The sequence below is a fragment of the Garra rufa genome, chromosome 6, assembly GCF_049309525.1.
Source record: "Garra rufa chromosome 6, GarRuf1.0, whole genome shotgun sequence".
Taxonomy (NCBI): domain Eukaryota; kingdom Metazoa; phylum Chordata; class Actinopteri; order Cypriniformes; family Cyprinidae; genus Garra; species Garra rufa.
Genome location: NC_133366.1, coordinates 44,012,902 through 44,023,179, shown reverse-complemented (window position 1 = coordinate 44,023,179; position 10,278 = coordinate 44,012,902). Strand labels below are relative to the sequence as shown.

Sequence of the window (10,278 nt, the reverse complement as noted above, 5' to 3'; positions counted from 1 at the left end):
ACTGAAGCAGTGTTACTTGAAGTATTTGTATTAATGAATTTCTTGTCTTACTTTTGTCACCAATATCCTTTTTCCGACAAGAACAAATGCATCCATTTGTACGTTTTGTGGGTCAGGCTTCCTATCTGTTTTTAGCTGTATAAAATGTTTACTGCATGTTGTTATTCTTCTCGTTATTTCCCTATAGCAGATAATGAAAAGAAAAACATGGATAATATTTTACTAATAGTACTTTTATGTAATACAATTTTATGAAATACAAAATCATGAAGCGGTGTGGCCAATACGATAACATAAATATGTAATTATTGTATATATTTTTAATGGTACATATCAAGAAGAGGACCATATCAGTTAAATTTGAGAACTTTAAGATGATGATACAGTCCTTGACGTAAATTTACGAATAGAAAGTTTGCACTTCCATCACGATTTGGTCAGTTACCAGCCATATAGTAGATACTCGGATGTCAACAATAGCATGGATTGCACTGTTAATGTACTACTGAATAGGTTGTTTTGCTAATTTATCCTTTCTAAACTGTAGAAAAAAATGTGTGGAAGCTGCTAAATCATATAGAGAAGGACTTAGTTAGCAGGAAAGGGCACAATATTTTGACAAACTAAAGGTGGTGAAGATACTTAGGAGCAGTATTAATTAAGATATTAACCTAATATTTCACCTACCTGACTAGAAATGATAAGAACAAACACGAATGTTGAGTCTTGCCCTGGAAATCCTGGTTCAGTTTGGCCAACCACAAACGCCTTTTGTTCCTCAGACAGTTTTTTGCACTCTACTCCTTGATTTGTTATAACTTTTGGCAGTCTATAGTACTCTAAATGTTTCTCCTGGTCTGACCGATTAGTACAGTCCAAAACATGGCAAAAATAAATCATTTTCACGGCAATAATCAGCAAAATATGCGAGTTTTGTTTGTTCCGTGGCATTGTTTACATTGGTTGCCGCCAAATTTAGCCGTTTGATGACGCGTTGTGAAAACACTCTATACAGAAAGTTTAAGTTTGCAAAGTCATTAAAACAATCATTATTGATGAACGAAGTCATAAACTTGTACATTACATTGTAATTTTACCTCAGATATTCACATTTCAACGTGGTAGGCACAATATAACACTTAGCTGAAAAATGTGGCCTGGGTTTAGCACTTTTCCCCTCAAGAAAATGTCGCCGCAGATATTATTTAATTTTATATAATATTAAATAAAGATACATACTGTAACTAATTCCTCTTATGAAATAAATACAGAAATAGGTAGTTGTAAACTAAAGTAAGACATCAGCTGGGTTCATTGCTAACAAGTAATAAGTGTTAATACTTTTAGTGAGGATACTAATGTTACTACTAGAACATTAACGTGCATTTTCTTAACATTTCTTCAGCCTAAAAGCCGTTTCACCTCTATATTAGTGGTCAGTGTTAGCCTATGTAGTTTAAGTCATCTGTCAGTAGATGGCGATAATGAGAAGCTTATCTGCGTCAGTATAAGTTCTTTGTCTGCGTATAACTTCACCAGAAACACGGAAGCGGAAGTGTGATAAGAATGATGTTGCACTGAGCTGTCAGTTACATTTGTTTACATCAGCCTTTATTTTCACTTATTAGTAAAAGCCACGTACTGGTTTAGAGTGAGGTACTTAAGTCCATTTTACTCAGATGAGATTTTCCATCGCATCGGGAGAAATGAGGAGCTCTGGAGTTTTGTTTCTGCACGTTTTGCTGTTGATTGTGCCTCACATCAGCTGCTGGAATGATGGTAAAAGATCTTTTACGTGAACCTTGCAGCTAAATAAACAATCCTAATCAAATTAGGGATATCAAAGAACATAAATGGATATTAGACATACTTTAGTGATTGCGTTGAAGTTTTACTCTTAATGTGAAGCTTAGAGGATGTTGTTGCTCTGCTAAAACACAGGAAATAACTTTTGTTCGTTTCGATCTTAAATTACATAAATTGTTTGTTTTTCACACTAAATGTTCTGTAGGTGTGTCCAATATAAATGTGTAAATGTATGTGATAACATTATCCTATATGTACTAATAATTATACTATCAATTATGTAATGCAAAATTAGTTTGGGGGAGTGGCAAATATGATAATATATGTACGTGATGAAAATACTAAGAGGAAATATACATTAAATATTTACATTTTTCATGATTCTTTAATTAATAGAAAGATCAGCATTTATCTGAAATAAAAAAGCTTTTGTAACATTATACAGTATAGCATTCAAAAGCTTGGAGTCGGTATAAGTATCATTATTATTTTTTATTATATTTGTGGGGAAAGAAATTATAGAAATCAATACTTTATTGAGGATGCTTTCAATTGATCAAAAGTGATAATAAAGACATTTATAATGTTACAAAAGATTTCTAATTCAGATAAATGCTGTTCTTCTGAATGTTCTATTTATCAGAGAAACAGAAAACATTTTACTCAGCTCTTTTCAACAATATAATAATGTTTTTTGAGCAGTAAATTTAGAATATTAGAATGATTTCTGAAGAATCATGTTACTGGAGTAATGATGCTGAAAATTAAGTTTGATCATAGGAATAAATAACATTTTAAAATATATACAAATAGAAAACAGTTATTTTAAATGGTAAACTATTTCAGAATTTTTTACTGTTTTTGCTGTACTTTGGATTAAATAAATGCAGGCTTGGTGAGCAGAAAAGACTTCTTTAAAAAAAAAAAAACAATAAAAATCTTACTGTTCAAAAACATTTGACTTTGGACTTTTGATATTTTTCTTGATATTACATAATAAGAATTAGAATACTGTAGAGAAAGAGGAAAAATAAAGTTTTTTTTGCAATGTATTTGTCTTAAAGAATACAGTTGGTGCTTTTATGTGATACAAAATTTTGTGTGTGGTGAAAATGATAATAAAAAATATAAATATACAGTAAATAATACAAACCAGAAAGAACAATACCATATATATTGCATATAATTAAAATATAAATATTAAAGTGTAGTATAAATTAAATATTTATTTTGTATAATATCAAATATTTTAGGGGTATAGATAGATAGATAGATAGATAGATAGATAGATAGATAGATAGATAGATAGATAGATACATAGAAATAATTATAAAATCTTTTTTTTTCTTGCAACAGAGGCTGTGTTACTGCGTGATGTTCAGGTGCTCACCCTCCACAAAGGACGCTACACCACTGCACGCCGATCCAGTCCAGTTCCACAGCTGCAGTGTGTCGGAGGAACAGCTGGCTGCGGAGCATTTGTTCCAGAGGTGGTCCAGTGTTACAACAGAGGGTCAGATGGCATAGACACACAAGTAAGTTTTCAAAAAGGGCCCCATACAATCTACCTGATTTTTTCCATAAGTGCAATCTCATCTGTATCCAGCTATTTTTAGCTGTGCAAATCAGCTTGATATTGCAAATTGGTGTCTTATCATATTATTTTAATGTGTTATCCTAATTATGAACACACTGGTTTATAGTGCAAACAGTTTTACTGTTGACTGCATGTTGTTATTCTTCTCATTATTTTCCTATAGCGATCATGAACCGGAAGTCTCACCCATAGGCTTACTTCCATGTTTAAAACTAAGATGGATAAGTCTATTCATAATACTATTCACAGTATTACTCTTTCTCATTTTATAGTGGGAATGCAAGGCTGACATGGACAACGCATACAGATTTGGCCGTGTGGAGGTCTCCTGCGAGGGCTATAACAGTCCCAATGACGCATATGTGCTGAGAGGCTCATGTGGTCTGGAGTACACGATGGAGCTCACGGCAGAAGGAAAGCAGCAGAACACACACAGGGGCTCCTGGGGCTCTTCTGGCTTCTCAGACTTCGCCTCAAACTTCTTCCAAGGCTTTTCCAATCAAAAGCAACAGCAGGGAGGAGGCCACTATCAGCAGTCTAGCAGCCAGTATTCTAACCAGAACGGCCCATCTGCTGATGGAGCGAGTGGGCTTATAGTAATAGGTTTCCTTTTGCTGCTGGCATATGCTGTATACAAGATGTTTCTGTGCAATCCTACTCATGGCCACCAAGGTTTCAGTGGAGATGGATCCCAGGGATACAGCGGGACCTGGGATAACAGCCATGGCACGGAGCCGCCACCCCCTGGATTCAAACCAGATTATCACTCAGGTAATCAGTCAGTGTATCTATCTATCTATCCATCCATCCATCCATCCATCCATCCATTTGGAAAAATGTTGATAATCAAACAGTTTCGCTTTCAATTGACATCCATTGTATGGTCAAAAATATGGGATACCAGAACTGTTTGTTTAGCAACATTCTTCAAAATATTTTTTTGTGTGTTCTACATAAGAAAGTAAGTCATACAGGTTTTGATAGACATGAAGGCGAGTGATGACATTGAAAGTGTAAGCAAATTTGCATAATATTTGCATATTTATTTATGGAGAGCAGGAAGAAGTTAACTTTGTCCATTAAGAGGCAATATTTGCTCACTGGAATTTCCTTCCAAGGGCATTTTTTACATTTGTAAGGGCAATTTTATCACTTTATTATTATAAAAATCATATGTTGTCTTTAAAGTCAAATACATACATTTACCTAATTACTTTAATCAATATTTTAAACTGTTGTTAATAACAATACTGTTTACAATTTAAAGTCTAAATTAAACAGGAGATCATAAGGCTGGAATATTATGACAAAATCATTATTGCAGATTATTGCTCTTTATATTGTAATAATGATTAATATCGATGTAGTGCTAGTTTTTAGTGCTGACTAATCTAAGCGCCTCTGATTGGTGCGTTTTCAGCGCTGACTAATCTAAGCACCTCTGATTGGCCAATGCATTTCTAAATTCAACAGAAACTTGGTTATAAGCCTCAACGCTGCACAAAACAGCACATACATGCAAATCTGATGCATTGTGAGCAAATCTAAATGTAATTCCACGAGTTTACACCTTTCATTCATTTTCGCATTTCATTAATCGCAGCAGCTGTAATATGTAGTTTAATTGTGCAGAGACATTTTTGGCCCTTTTGTCTTGAATTTATAGGGCATTTTGTTCATTTCTGTGGCATTTTTGCCACAAGCCCTGTACGATAGAGTGTACGATTTCCTGTTTTGTTGTTTTTTTCAGCAGACCAATCAAGCTCAAGGCCCGGATATGGATTTTCTGATTCGTACACCAGACCTCAGAGTGCTTTCACTGGTTTCCCTGGTTTCACTGGTGGAAACACTGGTGGACGTGGTGGTGGATTCTGGAGTGGAATGGGCACAGGTGGAATTCTGGGATACTTGTTTGGGAATCAGAGGTAAGCAAGAAACATATTCTCTACTTATAGCAAGCACTTGTATGTATCAAGGCTCCATTTTTGTTAATAAACTTTTATTTAGTTTTCTGATAAGGTATACACTTCAACAGATGTGAGTTCCAAAAGATATAAGTGGAAATAAAATAATGTTAAATATGTCAAATATAAATATCCTTGATATGTAAGATACTACATGCGTAGTCAAGTCAAAAGATCACAGTGGTTACATTTACAAAGACATAAAGAAAAAAATACATTAAAAAATTAAAAATGTACAAAAATAAGATATTCTCAAGTGCTCTAATACAGGCTTCCATATTTTCCAAAATAAATCTAACTTGTCATTATTGATCATTCATAGTGTCTCTACTACAGTATGTACAACTCACTTAAAGGGATAGTTCACCCAAAAATAAAAATTCTGTCCTTAACTTCTCACCCTCATTCCAAATCTGTAAGGCCTTTGTTCAACTTAATTTCTAACACAAATTAAGATATTTTTGATGAAATCCAAGAGCTTTCTGATCCTGCATAGACAGAAACATTAAAAAACTATGTCCTTACTACCTTTCTGGGCCTTGAACATGTTAGGTGCATTGCTGTCTATGCATGGTCAGAAAGCTCTCAAATTTAATCAAAAATGTCTTAGTTTATGTTCTAAAGAAGAACTAAGGTCTTATGGGTAAGGAACAACAAGGGTGATTAATTAACAGCAGAATTTTCATTTTCAGATGAACTACCCCTTTAACCGTATTAATACAAATCTAAATGCAGTAATTTTTAAGTTTGGTCTTGACCTGATTTTTATGTTGATGTTAGACGCCAGCCACCCATGGGCTTCGCAGGACCATCATACACCCACCAACCATCTCCAGCACCAAAAACAAGCTCAGGCACACGGACCGCCTCAGGTAAACTATGGCAAATTTAGTTATAGATGTCAGATGTGCTTATTTCAAAGCACATTTCTCTCCATTATTGTCACTGTGCTGCTATGAGTAAGCCATTCGAAGTCAATTATATGTGTGTTTTGGAGATGAGATCTATTTACAGTGTTGTCTGGTGCAGGTTTCGGAGGAACTAAAAGAAGATGATTGAACAACCTTAGTTCTCAGATTGGACGTGATCAACAGACATATTACAAGGAATTACAACTTCTTATTCATACTACTGTTCATACTGTGCTAAACTAGATGTAGCATAGTATTGCTTTGATTGGTTTGTTCTCTTAAAACAACCTGCCTTCTTTCATTATGGGCTTCACTATGGGTTAAAAAAACAACAACATATCCAAAAACAACGGATCCTACTGTTTATTAAGCACTTAATGTAGTTTCTTCTTAACATATACTGTTATTTAGATGTTTTAAATTCTAGAGATCTTTATTTTGTATATAAATATATTTCTGTAAATATATAGTCAACATTGAATCAAAATGGATCCTATTTACTTTCTTAATGCAAGTTCCTGGCCTTATTCTGCAATGATTCATCAATGATATTCCAAAGAAAAAAATTCTTCTATTAAATGATTTCTGGAATAAAACATGCCATGAGATTAAGTTTTGGCTCCATTCTGGTATAGACAGTCTAATAAATTCCCAATTAATAAATTCTTGCATATAGAAATATAAAAGTAAAGTAGGTTACAAATAGAATTTCATGTTGACTTTATTCATAATAATACAAAATATAAATTATGTCAAATATACTAGTGAATTATTTTGTTTTTGTTGAGTGTGTTAGAGATTAGTGATTACTGGACATACTCAAGACATACTGTGATAAAGTTCATACGCCATTGACTGTTGTGCAAACTTGTAAAAGCAAACTCATTGCTTTTTATATTAAAACTCTGAATTGTTAAAGCTCTTCTTGCTATGACTGTTCTTTACTATTCCTGGTTATGTAATAATAATGAAGTCAGGGTGATGTTTGTTGGTTAACAGATGTGTACAGATCTTTTGAAGTTTGCCTCTATCAATTTATCATGCACACCTGAACATACACTACCAGTCAAAAGCTTTTTAAACAAGTCTCTTCTGCTCACCAAGCCTCTATGTATTTGATCCAAAGTACAGCAACATTTTGAAGTATTTTTACCATTTAAAATACCTATTTTCTATTTGAATATATTTTAAAATGTAATTTATTCCTGTGCTTTCAAAGCTGAATTTTTAGCATCATTCTCCAGTCGCATGATCCTTCAGATCAATGTACACGACTGTTTTAAATATTGCTAATAAAAATGTTTCTTAAACAGCAAATCAGCATATTGGAATGATTTCTGAAGGAACATGTGACGCTGAAGACTGGAGTAATGATGCTAAAAAATTCAGCTTTGATCACAGGAATAAATTACATTTTAAAATATATTCAAATAGAAAAGTTATTTTAAATAGTAAACATATTTCAAAATGTTAATAGTTTTTGCTGTACTTTTGATTAAATAAATGCAGGTATGGTGAACAGAAGAGACTTCTTTAACATTACAAATCTCCACATATTGGCTTATCAAGGTTTTCACAAGTCACTTAGCGCAATGCCATGATTTTATATGAACCATTTTGGGGTTAAAATCTTTATTTTAATCCTATATGAAAATATAACAAACCCATCACAATTTGTTATTTTATAACTGATTCACCTTAGGTGACTTTGTCTAGTAATAGTAGTGTGTCTGTGTATATATTATTTAACATATTATATAATCTTATATATACACAATATATATATAAGGCACATCAATATATATATTTACAATCATATTAAATAATTTCACAGTGCAATAAACACATAAAGCAAAGAAACTGTACCCTGAGAGTCTGAGACGATAACAATCAAACTTCAACATATAAATATTAAGTGTTCACAGATCCGTCTTCTCCTCATAGCGACAAATGCAGGATGATCTTTGGCTATCCAGGTAAGGCTTACATCCCAAGTGCATGACAGCATCAAAGAACAAAGTCACTGCTGATTCACAGGCTGTGAAATGAAATATGGGTAAAAGGTTTCATATCAGCAAAACGCACAACATATACACTAGGATCTGCAAATCGTAACATTAAATTATATTAAGTACTGTCAAAATATAAAATATTTTTGTTAAATAAATGAAATTGCTTCAATCTTTAATTTGTATTAACTTACCTTGAACACTTTGGGACAAGCCCAGTGTCATTTGTAAATTTCTACAGATGGATGCCAGACAGTCCTGGAACCGCTCATCACAGTCATTTTTCTCTCTCCCACAGGTACCATAGCATATATCGTGTTCATTACAGCATCTGGTCATAGATGGGATCCTAAAATCAAACTTAAGTCAACCACACACAGAGAGAATATTAAAACAGTAAGCATTATTCAAATTCAAATTTTCACACTAAATATTAGTGAAATCCACAATACAGCAAAATGAGTTAAGGTAGCTTTTCCCTCCTCACCAGAAAGCCAAACAGTGGGGAGCCGCATCCGTTGGGTGGAGGTGATCTGTAGTTGGGACGAGGAACTGGTGTGTACCCTGTGAAGAGGCAAATCCCATTACCAGTTAAACCAAATGATCAGAAGGTGTACTTAATTATATAATACTAGTATTTATCTTTAATCTGACCTACCGTCATTGCATTTAAAAATACACCGTCCGTCTGAACCTCCGATTAAATCCAAAGCCATGTTGAGGTATTGGTCTATATTGTGAAGTCCGTTCCGGATAGATTTTAAGGTCTTCCTCCAGTCTGGAGGCTTTATTTCTTCAGTAAACTCATCGGCTTTAATCACCTCAATCAGTATCCAGACAGAGAGCAGCAGTGTAACGCAGATGACACGACAGCAGGGCATAGTTCAACAAATCCAACTTTACACGCTAATAACTAATGAATGTCTTTTATTATTTACGTTTTCAAAAAGAAAACCCACATGCTTAAATAAATGTGTTATAATAAAATTGTTATTACAAATAGAACTAGTTAATGATAAACATGTACTAATAAATCAGGTGCACGTCGTGGAAAGCGTCAGCTTCTTGTTGATGAATGAGCGAAGTTCTTCTTCTACTACTTTTTATGGAGTTTGACAAACTAACTTGGAGCGCATCTCCGCCACCTACTGGAGCTCCAGGTGCTGATGTGAATCAGGGCTAAAGGTCCTCTATTTTTAGTCCAGAAATTAGTACAAGCACCTCATTCTCAGGGCTTTGGAGTTTTACTTTTTATATATGTAATCACAAAAATACAATTTAATAGAAAATACTGCTGCTATACCAAAAACTTATTGCTGTTGTAATCAAATAAAATTAAAATAAATAAAAATGTTGTTGTATTAAAAAAATGAAATGAACTAGATTGAAAAGTAGGTTTGAAAAAGCCTAGCCAGAAAGTTTGAAAAAGTTTGAAAAGCTTAATGTTTGAATGTTTTGAAGGCAATACAGTCTGTCAGAAAAACAGATACAAAAACAGATGGCTAGGTTACCTGGAGGTGTTGCTATGCTGTTGCTAGGGTATTTGGGGTTTGCTAGGGTGTTGCTATGTGGTTTGTAAGGTACTCTAGGTGGTTGATAAGTTGTTGCTAGGGTACCCAGGGTGGTTGCCAGGACAGTTGCTAGGGTACCTGGGCTGGTTGCTAAGGTGTTGCTATGGTACCATGGTGGTTTCTAGCGTGTTACTAGGATGTTTCTAACATGGTTAGCATGTTACTAGCATGTTGCTAGTATAACAAACAAGTTACTAGCATGTTGTTAACATGATTAGCACGTTGCAATCTTGTTTCTGGCATTATTATCATGTAACTAGCATGTTGCTAGTATGATTTGCAAATTTCTAGCATGTTTCCAGCATACTTAGCATGTTACTAGCATGTTGTTAGTATGATTAGCATGTTGCAAACGTTTCTAGCATGATTATCATGTAACTAGCATGTTGCTAGTATGATTAACAAATTACTAACACGTTG

At 33.9% G+C, this 10,278-nt stretch overlaps 2 protein-coding genes across 3 annotated transcripts; one reads left to right on the top strand and one right to left on the bottom strand.

Moving 5' to 3' along the window:
• Positions 1–1,551: 1,551 nt before the first annotated feature.
• saraf (store-operated calcium entry-associated regulatory factor) lies at positions 1,552–7,196 on the top strand. 2 transcript variants are annotated; one of them, XM_073842107.1, is made up of 6 exons: positions 1,552–1,779; positions 3,163–3,341; positions 3,676–4,174; positions 5,157–5,328; positions 6,148–6,239; positions 6,397–7,196. In XM_073842107.1, exons 1-6 carry the CDS (start codon positions 1,680–1,682, stop codon positions 6,420–6,422), a joined length of 1,068 nt encoding a protein of 355 aa, XP_073698208.1. In that variant the 5' UTR covers positions 1,552–1,679; the 3' UTR covers positions 6,423–7,196. The 2 variants fall into 2 exon arrangements, with proteins under 2 accessions (XP_073698208.1, XP_073698207.1); XM_073842106.1 differs by having other exon boundaries at positions 5,154–5,328.
• Positions 7,197–7,893: 697 nt separating this feature from the next.
• Positions 7,894–9,363, bottom strand: pla2g12a (phospholipase A2, group XIIA). Its single transcript, XM_073842108.1, has 4 exons — positions 8,946–9,363; positions 8,775–8,851; positions 8,482–8,647; positions 7,894–8,316 (listed from the first exon to the last, which is right to left on the bottom strand). Exons 1-4 carry the CDS (start codon positions 9,166–9,168, stop codon positions 8,198–8,200), a joined length of 585 nt encoding a protein of 194 aa, XP_073698209.1. The 5' UTR covers positions 9,169–9,363; the 3' UTR covers positions 7,894–8,197.
• Positions 9,364–10,278: the final 915 nt, after the last annotated feature.